Raw genomic sequence first — 16050 nt, 5'->3', positions numbered from 1 at the left:
CGTAATTTCTTACCTCTTCTAGTTGGCATGCTTTGATGACACTCCTATATCTGTATTCATCATAGGAAACACCAAAGATGATATTTTCTTTAATGGTGCCAGGCATAATCCAGGAGAACTGAGAGCAGAATGAAATTCTTCCACTGTGCTTAATTTTACCCTCTGAAGGCTCCAGTTCTCCCATAATCATCATTAGAAGTGAAGTCTGGAATTAAAAACCATCATTATTAGGTCACTATCAAATTACTCTAAGAATTCACCTGCCCCAAATTACCATCCTAAGCAGAAGAGTATATTCTTATTTTTAAAGATTCTATTAACTCATTTGATTCAAAATATTTAAAGAACTTCCTGTTCTAGGTACTCTGCTATGCACAAAACATACAAGGGGGGATAAAAGAGACAATTACAATACAGTATGACAAGTATCATGATAAAGGTTCACAGAGAAAGGGCACCTGATTCAGATAGTAGGGATAGGTTTGGAGGAAGGATGGGAAAGGTAAGAGCTAACAGTTGCTGAGTGCTCACTCTGTGTTGAGTGCTGTTCTATGTGCTTTAACTATATTAATTTATTTAACCTTCACAGAAATCCTACAAGGTAGATTCATTATTTTCATCTTATTAGGTAGAGATTAAATAATAGAGACATATTCAAGTAATATTGTTCCCATGAGCTTTTCTTGGAGTATAAAGTCATTTAAGTGATGATAGTCCAAAAGTACTATCAGTGAACAAAAATTTACATAACTTTGAATAAAAATTAAAACTAATGGTAGAATTAGAGTTGAACAGCAAAATTTGAATATGTTATATGTCATATGTTATATGACAATAAGAAACATTAGAAGTAAAAAGCAAAAAAACAAATAAAGGAAATGGGGTATAGATGTGGAGCATAAAAGAAATTTGCTGTTTGTCTTATCAAGAAAAGCTGAAATTCAAAAGGTATCATTTAAAGCTGACACACTAATAAAATCATACACAGATTTAACAATACAAAGATAAATCTGAAGAAAGATAATATTACTGACTAAAGTCAAGTAGAAGAAAAGGAGGTAGCAGAAAAAGAAAAGGCACTGATTTTATCAGAGCTCATATTAGTGAACTAAAGACACACAGAATGAAAATTTTAACATAAAGTTATTAGTATAAGTATACTCACTGGAACAAAAATATAGACTTTTTTAAAAAAACATAATACACACATATACACACACATACTCACAGATACACACAGCCTGCAGGTAATATAGTGACTTTATAACAAAGGAAAGAAAAACATAAAACAAAACATAATAAAACAGAACTCACATGAAGCATATTTACAAAATTAGTAAATAAAAATGAAAAGGAAGTGGTAGTTGCACAACTATGTGAGTATACTTTATGCCACAGAGCTATGCCCTGAAAAATGATTAAAATGATACATTGTATATTATGTGTATTTCACCACAATTATCATTATTTTTTTATTGTGCTTTAAGTTTTGGGGTACATGTGGAGATCTTGCAGAATTGTTGCATAGGTACACACTTCCATGGCGGTTTGCTGTCTCTATCCCCCCGTCATCTACAAAACCTTTTTTAAAACAAATTCCAAAGTCTATTAGCTAATCTATCCAAAAAATATTTGTGGAAGACATATTTGAAATAAAAGTATATGTCAGTTTTATTTTTCAATTGGCTTAACCCATCTATTAAGAGGAAAAAACTTCAGATGAAATTAAAGAGAAACCTAACTTTATGCTAACTAAAAGAGACACACCTAAAGCAAAGGATGCATAAAAGTTGAAAATAGAACTTAAAACTATAAATACAAACAAAGAAACAAACAAAAAAAAAGGACTATAATTTTCACGTTAGGCATATATAGGCCCAAATACATTCAATAAAAAGGAAAAGTCCTTTATAATGCTAGAGTGTAATTATAAGTATCTACACATTAAATTTAAAAAGCAATATTCCTGAAGCAAAAATTACAGAACCTATAAGGAATAACAGGGAGAAACATTTGTAGGAGAAGTCTTTAATTTAACTTTATCTATTAATAACAAAGCAAGTAGAAAAAAGATAAGTAAAGATGTAGAAGACCTAAATGTCATGAATAATGATGTACATTTAATATCCGAGTTGAACTCTAACCTATTAATAGAAACTACACAAATATACTCTTTTTATGTGGGCAGACAGCAGCAACAAATACTATTTATTGGATACATAAAAATGATAAAAATTTCAAGCAGTGGAAATAATTTGAACAACATTCTTGGAAAACAAAGAAAACTTGTTTTCTTTCTGGAAAATGTTAAACTTTCCCTTAGGAAATCTTAGGTCAAAGAGGAAATAAATATAAATCAAAGGTACAGATTTTCTAGAAAACAATATAATAGAAACACTATATATCAGAATCCATTATATATAGCTAAAGTATTACCCAGAGGAAAATGCACAGCTTTTTAAAAAAGCACCAAACTACTAACTCAAAAAACAAAAAAAAANACTAACTCAAAAAACAAAAAAAAAAAACAACAAAAAAGCAGAAGAAAAATAGAATAATTAATAAAGATAAAATCATAAATTAATGAGTTACAATACAACAGAATAGTTAAACTAATAAGTAAATCTAAAAGCTAATTCATGGAAAGTTTGTTTGGTTTTAGTAGTAACCTAATCAGAAATAAAACTATGATCAAATAAGTTACAAAAATACAATATAAGAAATGATGAAATAAATAAAAAATAGAGAAAACTTATAAGGGACTTCTTTGAAAAGAGATTAAAAACAGGTAACGCCAGTGCTATTTAAACAGTTACAGAATCAGGGGAAAAGAAGAAGATAAAGTTCCAAATTGTTTTTATTGGGTAAGAATAATATTAATGGCCAGGCATGATGGCTCATGCCTGTAATCCCAACACTTTGGGAGGCCAAGACGGACAGATCATGAGGTCAAGAGATCAAGACCATCCTGGCCAAGATGGTGAAACTCTGTCTCTACTAAAAATACAAAAATTAGCTGGGTGTGCTGGTGTGCACCTATAGTCCCAGCTACTCAGGAGGCTGAGGCAGGAGAATCACCTGAACCTGGGAGGCAAAGGTTGCAGTCTGCCAAGGTGGCACCACTGCACTCCAGCCTGGTGATAGACTGAGATTCTGTCTCAAAAAAGAGAAAAAGAATAATATTAAGAACAAAATCCTATGAAGATTGCTTTAAAATATAGATTTAATCTTATTTATGAAGATAAATTCAAAATTTTTAAATAATACACAGTTGACCCTTTATCAACCTGAAGGTTAGGGACACCAACCCACTGTGTAGTCAAGAATCCATGTATAATTTTGACTCCACAAAAACTTAACTACTAATAGCCTATTGTTGACTGCAATCTTAATGATAACATAAACAGTCAATTAACACATATTTCATATTTTGTATTGTGCAAAAAATGCAAGGTCTTCACAACTGCACATAGCTGCAGTGATGGTTTCACAAATTTCCTTTTCTTTTGTTATAATAGTCTTTATCCTGGATTCATTTATCTCAAAATTGCGGGCAACTGTAGTTGCAGACCTCAATCTATGGTAAATACCAAGCAATTCAACTTTTTCTTGTAATGTTACAACTTCTCCATGCTTCTTGGCAGAAGTTGTAACTTTAACAACCCTTTTATTGGCTGAATAACATGCCAGCATCACTAGTGGCACTTTGTGTGGATTGCTTGATGTTATTCAAGGTTTATGGCATTGCACTAAACATGATGAAAAATGTGCGAGAACCACTAGAGATCACCTTTTACCGCAATATGCAGTTCACTGGAGAGACAATTGCTCACATGGAGATAATTAGCATCACATGGTGTTTAAATGGATACCCACAACACTTGAGCTTACCGTAATAGCAACAGGAAGTGGCTACCAAATTATTACAGTCGTGCCACATATACTACAGTTAGTTTTATGCAGTTATGATTTAATACTGCATTTTTACATTTGTTTACATTTCTCTTGACTGTGAATGGTACCAGGTAGGTTAAGTGCTAGTGTGTGTTAACTTTTGATAAATTTTAACTTTTTATAATAAATTGTGTACATTTTGTAGTAGTGAATGATAAAATAGACTAGTGTCTACATATATTTTATGCATTCATGGCATATTTTTTTCTTAATTTTCTCAATATTCGTAGGCTACACAGTTTGTCGGTGAGTTTTTTCAAATTGTTAAAACTCTCCAAAAAATTTTCCAATGTATTAATTGAAAAAAAAGTCCTCAAATAAGTAGACCCATGCAGTTCAAGCCTGTATTGTTTAAGAGTCAATTGTATTAGCCAGTGGACTCCAGGCGTATATCAAGAGAATAAGGCATCAAGGATTGACTATATTTGATCTTTTGTTTCCTCTTATTCTTTCAAGTTTCATTCTGGTTAAGTTTGACCTTCTCCACTATTGCTCTCATCAAGTCACGAGGGATCTCCATACTGCAAAAGACACTGGTTAATTACAGCAGTTTCATCTTGATGAATGAGCATTTGACCTAGTTGATAATACCCTTCTCCTTGACATCAGTTGGGCTCCAGGATACCACATTAATTCACTAGCTTTATCTTCTCAGACTTTTATTTTATTGGGAAAAGCAAGAAACAAAACTCTGCACATTGTTACATAAAAAGAGGTGGGGAACAATAAATATATATATATATAATATATATAATATACAATATATAATATACAATAGAATATATAATATATATAATATGATATATAATATATATAATAGAATATATAATATATATATAATATGATATATAATATATATTATATATAATTTTGTGTGTATATATTATATGCATTATTATATATATAATTTTTATGTGTATATATATATATAATACACACACACACACACACACACACTTCTCTAGGAAGATGCTAAAAAAAAAAATTACCCAGATAGGCTACCTTTGGGTTAGATGAGGGAAGGGAGGAGAATTGAAAATGGACAGATGACAGAAAGTAACAAGAAGAAGAATTTTCAACTCTATACATATTTTAATTTTCATTTTTAAATTTTAATAAATAATATCACCTAAAATATATTCAGAAGAAAGGAAGGCCATACACTCTATAAGAGAGTGCTGATTTCCCCACAGAATTACCAACAGATGATATTCTCTAATTAAAAAAGTTTCTCATCTTATAGGGAAAAATAGGAAAGAAAGGATTTCTTTTTGATATTTGTTTCAGTAAATTTTACAATTTTTATTATATGGGAAACAATCTGAATTACTTCATTTCAATGTAAAATTCTTTTGTTCAAAAGTAAAAGTGATATTTTCACATAGAACAGCTTTATAAACCCAAACAAAATATAGCTCTGATGATCCAGGTTGAAAATATATATATATATTGGACCAGGTACAGTGGTTCATGCCTATAATCCCAGTCCTTTTGGAGGCCAAAGCAGAAAGGTCATTTCAGCCCAGGAGTTAAAGGTTACAGTGAACTATGATCATGCCACCACAGTTCAGCCTGGATGACAGAGCAAGACTCTGTCTATAAAAAAAGAGAAAACTTTAAAAATTAAATAAAATAAATCATGCACCATGTGTATATATATGTATGTGTATTCAATGATGTTTTTGTTTAACTTCCTATCTCCCCAAACTCCAAAATATTGATAAAACTCTTTGCACATATGTATTCTGTATAAAAAGCAAGCAAAAACATGAGCTAATAGCTTATTCTATACATACAAGTCCGAGTTATTACAAGTATAAGCTAAAACTCAATACCATAGTGAGGCAATGACAGATTATAGAGACAAGGTGGTGTCAGGGATTGTCAGCAACCCAGCATTGCTTCAGCTGTCATGCAGACAACAGAGGACTGAAACTCCCCATACACTGGTAAGATGCCACAAGGCAGCCTTCAGTCAAGGGCATCCAGTGATACAAAATTCTACACTAATATTGCCTTATTCACTAAACTAATTCAAGGAAGTTTCATAAGTGTAAGACACTTAATGTAGACTAGAACAACTACAAACAAAAATCTATTTCCTAAAGATATTCAGTTACATTTCTACAATATACCTATCAAGTGTTAAGCACGTGTTGATAGTCCTTGGAATATAAAAATGGAGAAGATATAGTCCCTTTGCAGTCTAGATGATTATTAATAGGGGATAGTGATAAAAGTCAACAATGTTATTACTTTATCAGGAAAGTAATACATATACATTGTTAAAACTTTGAAAATCCAGGAATATAAAATATACCCAAAATTTCAGAGATAACTTGATAAATTTGTCCTTCCAGACACACATATATATATACACATATATGTTTTTATGAAAATAAATAATGTACATAATATTTTGTGACTTCTACATAACATTTTGTAACTCTTTTTTCACTTAAGAGTATATCACATACATCCATGACAGTCATTCTTTTTTTTTTTTTTTTTTTTGTTTATAGCAGTTTTATTCCAAAACTTGGAAGCAACCAAGATGTCCTTCGGTAGGTGAGGGGATAAATAAATTATAGCACATTCAAACAATGAAATATTATTCAGCACTCAAAAGCAATGAGCTATCAACGAATGAAAGACATGAAGGAAACGTACATGCATATAAGTTACTAAGTGAAAGAAGCCAGTCTGAGAACGCTACATACTGAACAATTGCAACTACACAACATTCCGGGAAAGGCGGAATTATGGCAAAAGTAAAAAGATCAGTCATTGCCAGAGGTTAGAGGGGAGTAGAATAATTGGGCAGAGCACAAAGGTTTTTTAGGTCAGTGAAACTATTTTGAATGATGCTATAATGATGAATACATGTCATTATCAATTTGTCAAAATCCATAGAATATACAACACCAAAAGTAAGCCCTAATGTAAACTGTGGATTCCAGGTGATAATGATGCATCCGTGTAGGTTAATTGATTGTAACAAATGTAACTCTTCTGAGGGATGTTGATGGTGGGGAGGTTGTGCTTGTGTGGAGCACAGTCATTCTTTAACAACTCTTTTATTGGCTAAATAACATGCCATTATAGAACTACACCAAAATTTATCTAATCAATCCCCTATTACTCAACATTTATGGGGCTCCTGAAAGCAATGTTATAATGAAGATCTTTACAAAAAAATCTCTGCAAACATATTAGGGTACGTTATAGAAATAGAAGAATCATTAGGTTATCTTTTAGGCTTCTGATACAAATTACCAAATTGTATTGAGTGGATAAGATTTAACTTAAAATATTAATATTTTCAATCATTCTATCTTATATTTTAGCTAGATCTCTTGTCCAAAAAAACTATAAAATATTCCATTCCTAATACTATTAAAAGGCAGCCTCCTAGATTAAGTTGGCAAACTCTATTTCTCAGAAGTGTTTAAATATTTCCAAGAGACCACTGCCTTCCTCTGACTCTGCCTTCATAGCTGCTTCCCATAAGATGCAAGTTCAGTGTCAGCCAGTAATTATAGGCTCATCAATTTTTAATAAAACTGCATGAAATTTAATTGCCAGTAAGTCTTGGAACTTGCAATTCCAAAGCTATTTTTGCACATCTATCAAATTGATCTTGAAGATATACACAGAATTTTAAAAGTTCTATTAAATAAAATTACTACCTTTTCAAAAATAAACATCCTTATTTAGATCATCAGTAACTTATTTAGTATCAGCCCCTCCTAAGGTATAATTTTTTAATAGTGAAAACTGCTGGTAATAGTATACAAGATATAGAAAGAAAATAATAACAGTCTAGGACAGAAAATGTTTTTGTAAGAAAAAATGCACAATTCCAGTTATTTTACTTGTTTCATGTGTAGGAAAACAACTGGAGAGGGAAACAACCAAATCGTATTATTAGACCTAATTTTTTTTTATTTTTGAGACAGGGTCTCACTCTGTCACATAGGCTGGAGTGCCATGGCGCAATCATGGCTCACCGAAGCCTCCACCTCTCAGGCTCAGGTGATCCTCCCATCTTAGCCTCCCAAGCAGCTGGGACTACAGGCACATGCTACTACATCCAGCTATTTTTTGTTAGTATTTTTTGGACAGAGGGGTTTACCATGTTGTCCAGGCTGGTCTCGAACTCCTGGACTCAAGCAATTCACCCCCAAAAGTGCTAGGATTACAAGTGTGAGCCACTACACCCAGCCTGACACCAATTTTATTGACTGAAGATTTTTTGTGGCATTTTGTTTTCCAAGTCTCATATTAAATTCCTCAAAATATGATTCTCCTCATCTTAGGTATTGATAAATAATTGCCTTTCAGGAGTGTTTCTTAATTTCTATTTTCATTTACATTTTTATCTACAGCAGCAGCACCGTTTCCCTCTTACTTCTTTCTTTCCTTCCTTCCTCCCTACTTCCTTTCTTCCTCCTTTCCTTCCTTGCTTCCTTCCTGTCTTTCTTTCTTTTTCTGTTTGTCTTAGATCCTTGGGTATAATTCCAGAAAGTATTTTTAAAAGCTTCAAAGACCACCAAACTTTTTCTTGTATTTCTACAAAGTACCACAGCTAGAATGACAGTTAAATGGGAAAAAGGATCCATTTTATAGACTTCGGAAGCAAATACCTATTGCCCTTTAGCCCATTCTAATTCTAGAAAGCTCTTTCTTATCTCTAATTTTATTATTTCATGTTTTTAAAATTTGTTTTCTCAATAGTTAAAAGAGAACAAGTGTTTATCATTATCTACACAATAGGTTATGTTCTTCAAGATCACTACAAAGTCTCCTCTCCTGACATTAAAGTTTGGTCCTTTCACTATTTTTCTTTCTAATCTACTGTTTTTTTCAGATGTCTCTCCAAATATGCCAGGTTAAGTTGTTCTTAGAGTGGAATATGGGTAAGAGGGTGACCCATTGAATAAATCAAGATTCCTATGTATTTCCTCAAAAAACTATCCCACTAAATAATTTTTGCTTATAATATATCGTAAGTAAATCTAAATCTATTCTCCAAAATTCTAGCATTAACAAAAATGGAGACCTTTTGCCTATGTGGTTATTGAGACAAAATGTAAGTCATGATTTTCCTGGACCAGCTCTGAAAAAATGTCTGTTCTGGTTAAGACGGGTTAAAATGGATTATTTATTTATTCAATAAAGTTATTGAATGCTCACCATGTGCAAGATATGGTGTTGAATGTGATGCAAAATATAAAGAGGTAGAAGAAAAAGCCACTGAAAATAATATGAAGAAATTAAAAGCTAGAGGAAATTATCAGAGGAATAGTTTCTATTATGCAAGACACTATACCCATACATTCTCTTAATACTCACGTAAGAATTTCTCCAAAATGCCTTCCTATACCACAGACAAACTAGGGAAAAAAAAGAGACATGGATACCAAATCAAGTTCTTAATAATGAAGAATAAAAGACACTACCTTGCCTGCTCCAGTAGATCCAGCAACCGCCAACAACTGTCCTCTTTCTATCTTGAAATTAATATCTTTCAGGACAGGAGTACCAAGAAGTGAGAAATTACTGAAGAAGAGGTTGTCATCACCTTTAGAAGTTTTTCTATTGTTATTGTTTTGTTTTGCTTTCTCAAATAATTCCCCAAATCCCTGTTTAAAAAAACACACACAAACATCAAAAATAAAAGATGAGTTTGTCAGATATTTTCAATAGATGTTTATTTTACGTATGATTAGTTTAAAAAGCACATGGCACATGATCAATTATACTGTATACATTATTACTTTATAGTACATAATTATATAGCATATGGTTTCTAGAGGACATGATCCAAAACTCAGATATTTGCCCATTATCAAGTTAAAGATTTTTTAATTTAAGTAAAGACTGAATGTATACAAATACACACACACACACACACACACACACACACACACACACACACTCTTCTTCTATAAGCTGGATGCATAAACCCTACTATTTAATCTTCAGCATTAACATGAGATAGATTTTATAATCCTCCTCTTTCAAAGCCGTAGACTGTGACTCAGCAGTTAAATGACTAAAGTCACGTAGCTTTAAAGTCACAACCCAAATCCTAATTCTACTCAATCACGCTGGTAGCACCGAACATTCTCACTCATAAGTGAGAGTTGAAAAATGAGAATGCATGGACATAGGGAGAGAAACATCACACACTGGGGCCTGTAGGGGGGTGGGAAGCTAGGAGAGGGATAGCATTAGGAGAAATATCTAATGTAGATAATGGGTTGATGGGTGCAGCAAATCACCACAGTACATGCATACCTATGTATACAAACCTGCACATTCTGCACATGTACCCTAGAACTTAAAATATAATAATAATTAAAAATTACTTGCCTCACTATTGCCCCCTCGAAAAGCTTTAGCATAGTGGTCTTCAAGTCAAAGTAAACAATCCTAAATATTGATCAGGAGGAAGCAGATTATGCACCTTGTTTTAAGGGACTCTATTTACTCTTTCCCAAAATTAACCTGCCTGAGAATCTATCGTTTCTCCTGACCTACTTCCCTCTCATGAGTCCTTCCCTCATTTTACACAGACAGCCTTCTCACTTACCATGCAAGGGAGTACAGTGCTAGTCTTACTACATTGCACTTTCTGGAATAGAAAAACCTCTGGGACTCAAACAAGGGGACCATGAGAGACTGACTTCTTCTTGAAAGAGGCTCCAATAAAAGCAAAGGCAGAAATACTGAAGGAGATAGTATCTTATTTCACCCAGATTTCAAACCTAAGGCAATCTATGTGTCTTACCTATCTTAGAGTGAAATTGCAGAAACGAGTTGAGAAATAAGGCATTTAATTAACAAATGTTTTAATTATTTAAATTTTAATAAGTTAATAATAGTTATTAATTGTCTATATTTTTAAGTCTGACTTTTTCTGACAGAAAGCAAGTTATATTTAGCTGATTGACTTGACAATAAGAACTAATTTCATAAATTCCTTTCTTTTCCATAAATTGAATGCACTGAAACGACAGCTTCAAGGTTTGGACAAAAATCCATGCAGCATACCCAAGTGGTATAAAATAAACAAGAAACTACATCATTTGCCACCACTTAAAACTATGTTGAAAAATTTATAAGTTAACTTAAAAGTGTGTTGGGACACATAGGTTTTCAAAATTCTTTTAAGGCATACATAAACAATCAAGCTTGAAGACTACTGTTTTGAGTTTTTATTATATGGGTAGCTAACAATGAAAGTATTTTAAAATGAGACAAAGGCATTTGTTATTCCCTTATCCATTTATTTATCTAATAGATATTTATTGAGCATAATCTCTGTATTAGAGACAACTTCAAGCATCCTACATGGGAGAATGATAAATGAACGAATATTGCAATGTGCTTGGTGCTACAACTGAAATCACACTATGTCCTATGGGAGTACATTCAAGAGAACAACCAACTCACCCTCGACCAAGTAAATGACATACATGCTAGGCTAGAAAGAATGTAAGTAGGATTTCACAAGACCAAGAAATGGTTATAGGTGTTCTGGGAAGATGGATCTGCATGCACAGTGATTCAGGCACAAAGGAACAAAATATATCTCAGGAATGGTGTGAGTGGTTGGATCAGATGTATATGGCAAGGTGACAAAGGCTATCAACCTAAAAGTTATGGGTGTCATGCTTAGAAGTGGGACTTTTATCCAATAAGCACTTGTATGAATGGAAGATTGTTGTTACTAATAACTTGTATTTCTGATTACAGAAGACACATTTCAAGAAATTTGGAAAACATAGAAAATCATACATAAGGAAATAGAAATCACCGGTGGTTGTACCACTGAGAAGTAACTATGTTTAACATTTCAATGGATATCATTCCACACATTTATATTTATATTTACACATAATAAATATGTATATTTGCATAAAATCATGTACATGGGCCAGGTGCAATGACTCATGCCTGTAATCCCTGCCTTTTGGGTGCAGAGGCAGGAGGATTGTTTAAGAACAGGAGTTCAAGACCAGCCTGGGCAACGTAGTGAGATCTTGTCTCTACAAAAAATTTAAAAATTAGCTAGGTAGCCAGGCACAGTGGCTCACACCTGTAATCCCAGTACTTTGGGAGGCCGAGGCGGGTAGATAAGAAGTCAGGAGTTCAAGAGCAGCCTGCCCAAAATGGTAAAACCCCAACTCTACAAAAATTACCCGGACGCAGTGGCAGGTGCCTGTAAAACCGGAAAGATGGATCTGCATGCACAGTGATTTAGCTACTCAAAAGGCTGAAGTAGGAGAATCACTTGAACCCAGGCGGCAGAGATTGCACTGAGCCAAGATCGTGCCACTGCACTCCAGCCTGGGTGAAAGAGTGAGACTCTTTCTCAAATTTAAAAAAAAAATTAGCTAGGTAGGCATGATGGTGTGCACCTGTAGCCCTAGCTACTCAGCAGGCTAAGGCTGGAGGATCACTTGGAGCCTAAGAGTTCAAGGTTACAGTGAGCTATGATTGTGCCATTGCACTCCAGCCCACATGATAGACTAAGACTCCGTCTCTTACAGAAAAAAAAAATCATATATGTGATTTTAAAAAAAAATTAGTGTAGGCCGGGCGCGGTGGCTCACGCCTGTAATCCCAGTACTTTGGGAGGCCGAGGCGGGTGGATCACGAGGTCAAGAGATCGAGACCATCCTGGTCAACATGGTGAACCCCGTCTCTACTAAAAAAAAAAAAAATCAGCTGGGCATGGTGGCGCATGCCTGTAATCCCAGCTACTCAGGAGGCTGAGGCAGGAGAATTGCCTGAACCCAGGAGGCGGAGGTTGCGGTGAGCCGAGATCGCGCCATTGCACTCCAGCCTGGGTAACAAGAGTGAAACTCCGTCTCAAAAAAAATAAATAAATAAAAAATAAGTGACAATATGCTGAATGAGAAACGGCTTTGGAGTCACAGAAGCATAGCCTGACATTTTAGCTCTGCCCCAGCTAGTTGTGTAACTTAAACTGTTTGAGTTACTTAAATTATCTAAGTCTCAGCTTCCTAATACATAAATAGCAATTTTATTTACTCTCAGGTTTGGAGCAAGGGAGGAGTGATATATAACTCACCAGGGACTTGCCTCTCAGGGATGCTATCAAAGGAGATGGAAAATACACTAAAATGAATGGGTTTATGAAGCTTGGGGAATGATGAATGAGAACCTTGAGGTACATACAAGAAATCTGGAAACATAGTATGAAGTCCAAGAAAGAAACTGAGGCCAGAGATGTACATTTGAGAGTCATCAGCACATTGATATCATCTGAGCCTGAGAGACGTCATCCACAGAGAACATAAAAAAACAGAAGGAGGCTGACATGGTTTGGCTGTGTTTCCACCCAAATCTCATCTTGAATTGTAGTTTCTATACTTCTCGTGTGTTGTGGGAGGGACCCAGTGGGAGATAATTGAATCAAGCCTAGGTCTTTCCCAAACTATTCTCATGATAGTGAAGAAGTCTCCCAAGATCTGATGGTTTTACAAAGGGAAGTTTCCCTGCACAAGTTCTATTCTCTTGTCTGTAACAATGTGGATGTGACTTCCACCATGATTGTGAGACCTCCCCAGCCTCCTGGAACTGTGAATCCCTTAAACCTCTTTCTTTTGTAAATTGCCCATTCTTGGGTATGTCCTTATCAGCAGTGAAGAAACAGACTAATACAGAGGCCTAGGTGGGGGCCCAGTGGCCCATCATCACTTAAGTGGCAGGCAGGGCAGACTTAGAAGTCATGGTCTGAAGCTAAAATAATCTGGAAAGAATGGAACACTGAAGCTAAATTAAAGAATAATTTCCACAAGAGTTTTAATAGATTGGTGATAGCAGAATCTATGTTGTGGGGAGAAGCCCACAAAAAATGAAGAAGTGAGAACAGGCTTGACAGCAAAGGGAAGAAGAGTAATAAGGTTTGGGGCATGAGATTGCATGAGCAAAAGTCAGGAATGAAACTGTTTAAGTTGAAAGTATTTAAACATGAGAAGGAGTCAGTTGACAAAAGATGTTGAAGCTTCTGGAGGAAGAATAATTGCTGGTCTCCTGTTCTGAGAAGATGAAGCAAAATAGAATAGTTCAGACAAGGATAAGAGGAAACATACATCTTTCTCTTAGGTACAAAAGAAGAAAAAGATAATTCCAAGGATGAAAAGAGAAGTTGGAAACATTCAAATATGATGGTGGCCTTTATTTTCTCTAAGTATTGTGGGAGACAAGGTCATCTACTGGGGATGAACAGGTCCTGGGAGAAGACGGAAATTTTGTGAATGTGGTAAAAATCTGGAATAGCCTTTAGGGAAATGGTAAAGGAAATTAAAGACAAATGAAAGGATTTCCCAAGTAGGATGATAGACCCATTTGAGGTTGAAACAATAAATGTATAAAGCTTACAGTTGACTAGAGTCAACAGATAGCACTATTATTTCCCAGATACCACTTCCTTCTCGAAAACTGATAAAGTAAATGTTTGGCAGGGGAAAAAAAATCCCCAAAAGGAAAAGGGATTTGAGAGTGCAGCTGAGAGAATGAAATTACTGTTCTTTGAATAAGCAGAGGTTAAATCAGGAGGAGTCCAAAATGAAGAGTTAAGGAGACTAGAAATTTTGATGAAATGGAAAGGCAGTAAATGTAAAATTAAAAGACTCAAAGAGGTGGAAGATTAGGAAATTCTAGGCTGAGAAAGAGATTTCAGAATGCAACATTTCCAAAGTGAGGTAAGTTCAGGTGCCAACAAAACTCAGGATATGACTAAGAGAGAAAGATTTTGAAGAACTCACTATAAAATACAAGTTCTAAGGACAGTATTGGAAGACTATGTTGAAGTCTCAAACAGGAAGTTTAACAAGTATCACCGTCCTAAGCAAATGGCATCAAGGAGTGTCCAGAGTTTAGGTGACAATCAAAGACTGGAGGACTAGGATGCCACCAGATAGAAGACAATAGTTTAGAAAAAAGGGCTCTAGCCTGTGACATTTGGGTCCAAAATCCAGTTTCCGTCCTTGCCAGTTGTGTGAGCTGAGCCAAGTCCCCAGACTTTTTGAATCTTCCATTTTATTATCAGTGAAATGAAAACATTAATTTTATTTAGGTCATAGAATGCTGTGGGAATTAAGTGAGACAAAACACATGAAGTGCTTACCCAAGTGCCTAGTAAGGGCTCAAGCATGCCACCCATTTGATTAGATGGAGCGAGATGAGAATTGAGGATTTTTGCACCAGAGTAAGAAAATAATGACCTAAAAGTTGTGGAAAATGTCAAACCTCACATTTTTCCTTCATGCCTAGAAAGATAATTGAAATTCCTAAAATCAAAGTGAAATACATCTGATCCACAAACTTTTCCACAAAACAATTTTGCTAGGCAGGTGGGAATTACTCTCTTACGTATATCTTTAAAAAGGAAGTAAAATGAAGCTCTGATGCTCAAGTTACTTACATAAATGAATCCAAAGTAAGATACTAAGATTTAGACCTAGGACATCAGTTTTGTACCTCCTACCTTTACTCAACCCATATAAGTGAGAAGAAACTAAAAATTCAACAGTTGTTCTCAATAATCAAATATTGCTCTTCAGAGACTAAAAATCATTGATAATATTTTTTTCTGATGACAAGCAATATAAAAGAATTTTTAATAGTGGATGAAAAAGGTTAAAAATGATAGAAAACAATACACTGGTCTATCTCTCTCGCATCCTTTTACTGACTGTATATGTAAAGCACTTTTGACTAGAACTTGTGATCAGAGAAGCTGTTTATTGAGGAACCACGGTATGCATGGTATTCTGATGAACGTTTTACCTAAATTCTTTCCTTCAGTCTTCACAACAAACTTGTAAGGTAAATATTAATATTTTCCATTTTTCAAATGGAGAGCCAGAGGGCTCACAAAGTCAAGTAACTTGACTTAGATTACACAGAAAGTAAACGGCAGAGCCAGGATTCAAACTCGGCTCCAAAATCTATGATCTCTGTATTATTTCCTGATCTGTTAGGTGAAACAAATTATATGACTTAGAAAGAAATAAAAGAGCTTTTATAATGCATTGACTGTTTTTTTTTTTTTTT

At 34.4% G+C, this 16050-nt stretch overlaps 1 protein-coding gene across 2 annotated transcripts in view; it reads right to left on the bottom strand.

The window, feature by feature from the left end:
* The window catches only part of CFTR (CF transmembrane conductance regulator), a 181946-nt gene that overhangs the window by 109270 nt on the left and 56626 nt on the right, over positions 1 to 16050 (bottom strand). For both annotated transcript variants that reach the window (XM_017535077.1, XM_037740808.1), the window contains exons 10-11: positions 9417 to 9599; positions 14 to 205 (exon numbers count right to left, since the gene is read on the bottom strand). In XM_017535077.1, the coding sequence (XP_017390566.1) occupies positions 14 to 205; positions 9417 to 9599 (375 nt within the window). The remainder of the gene's footprint in view (positions 1 to 13; positions 206 to 9416; positions 9600 to 16050) is intronic.

Source organism: Cebus imitator, unplaced genomic scaffold, assembly GCF_001604975.1.
Source record: "Cebus imitator isolate Cc_AM_T3 unplaced genomic scaffold, Cebus_imitator-1.0 Scaffold90, whole genome shotgun sequence".
Taxonomy (NCBI): Eukaryota; Metazoa; Chordata; class Mammalia; order Primates; family Cebidae; genus Cebus; species Cebus imitator.
Note: the sequence above shows the minus strand (reverse complement) of the source record. Positions and strands in the feature narration are given on the sequence as shown.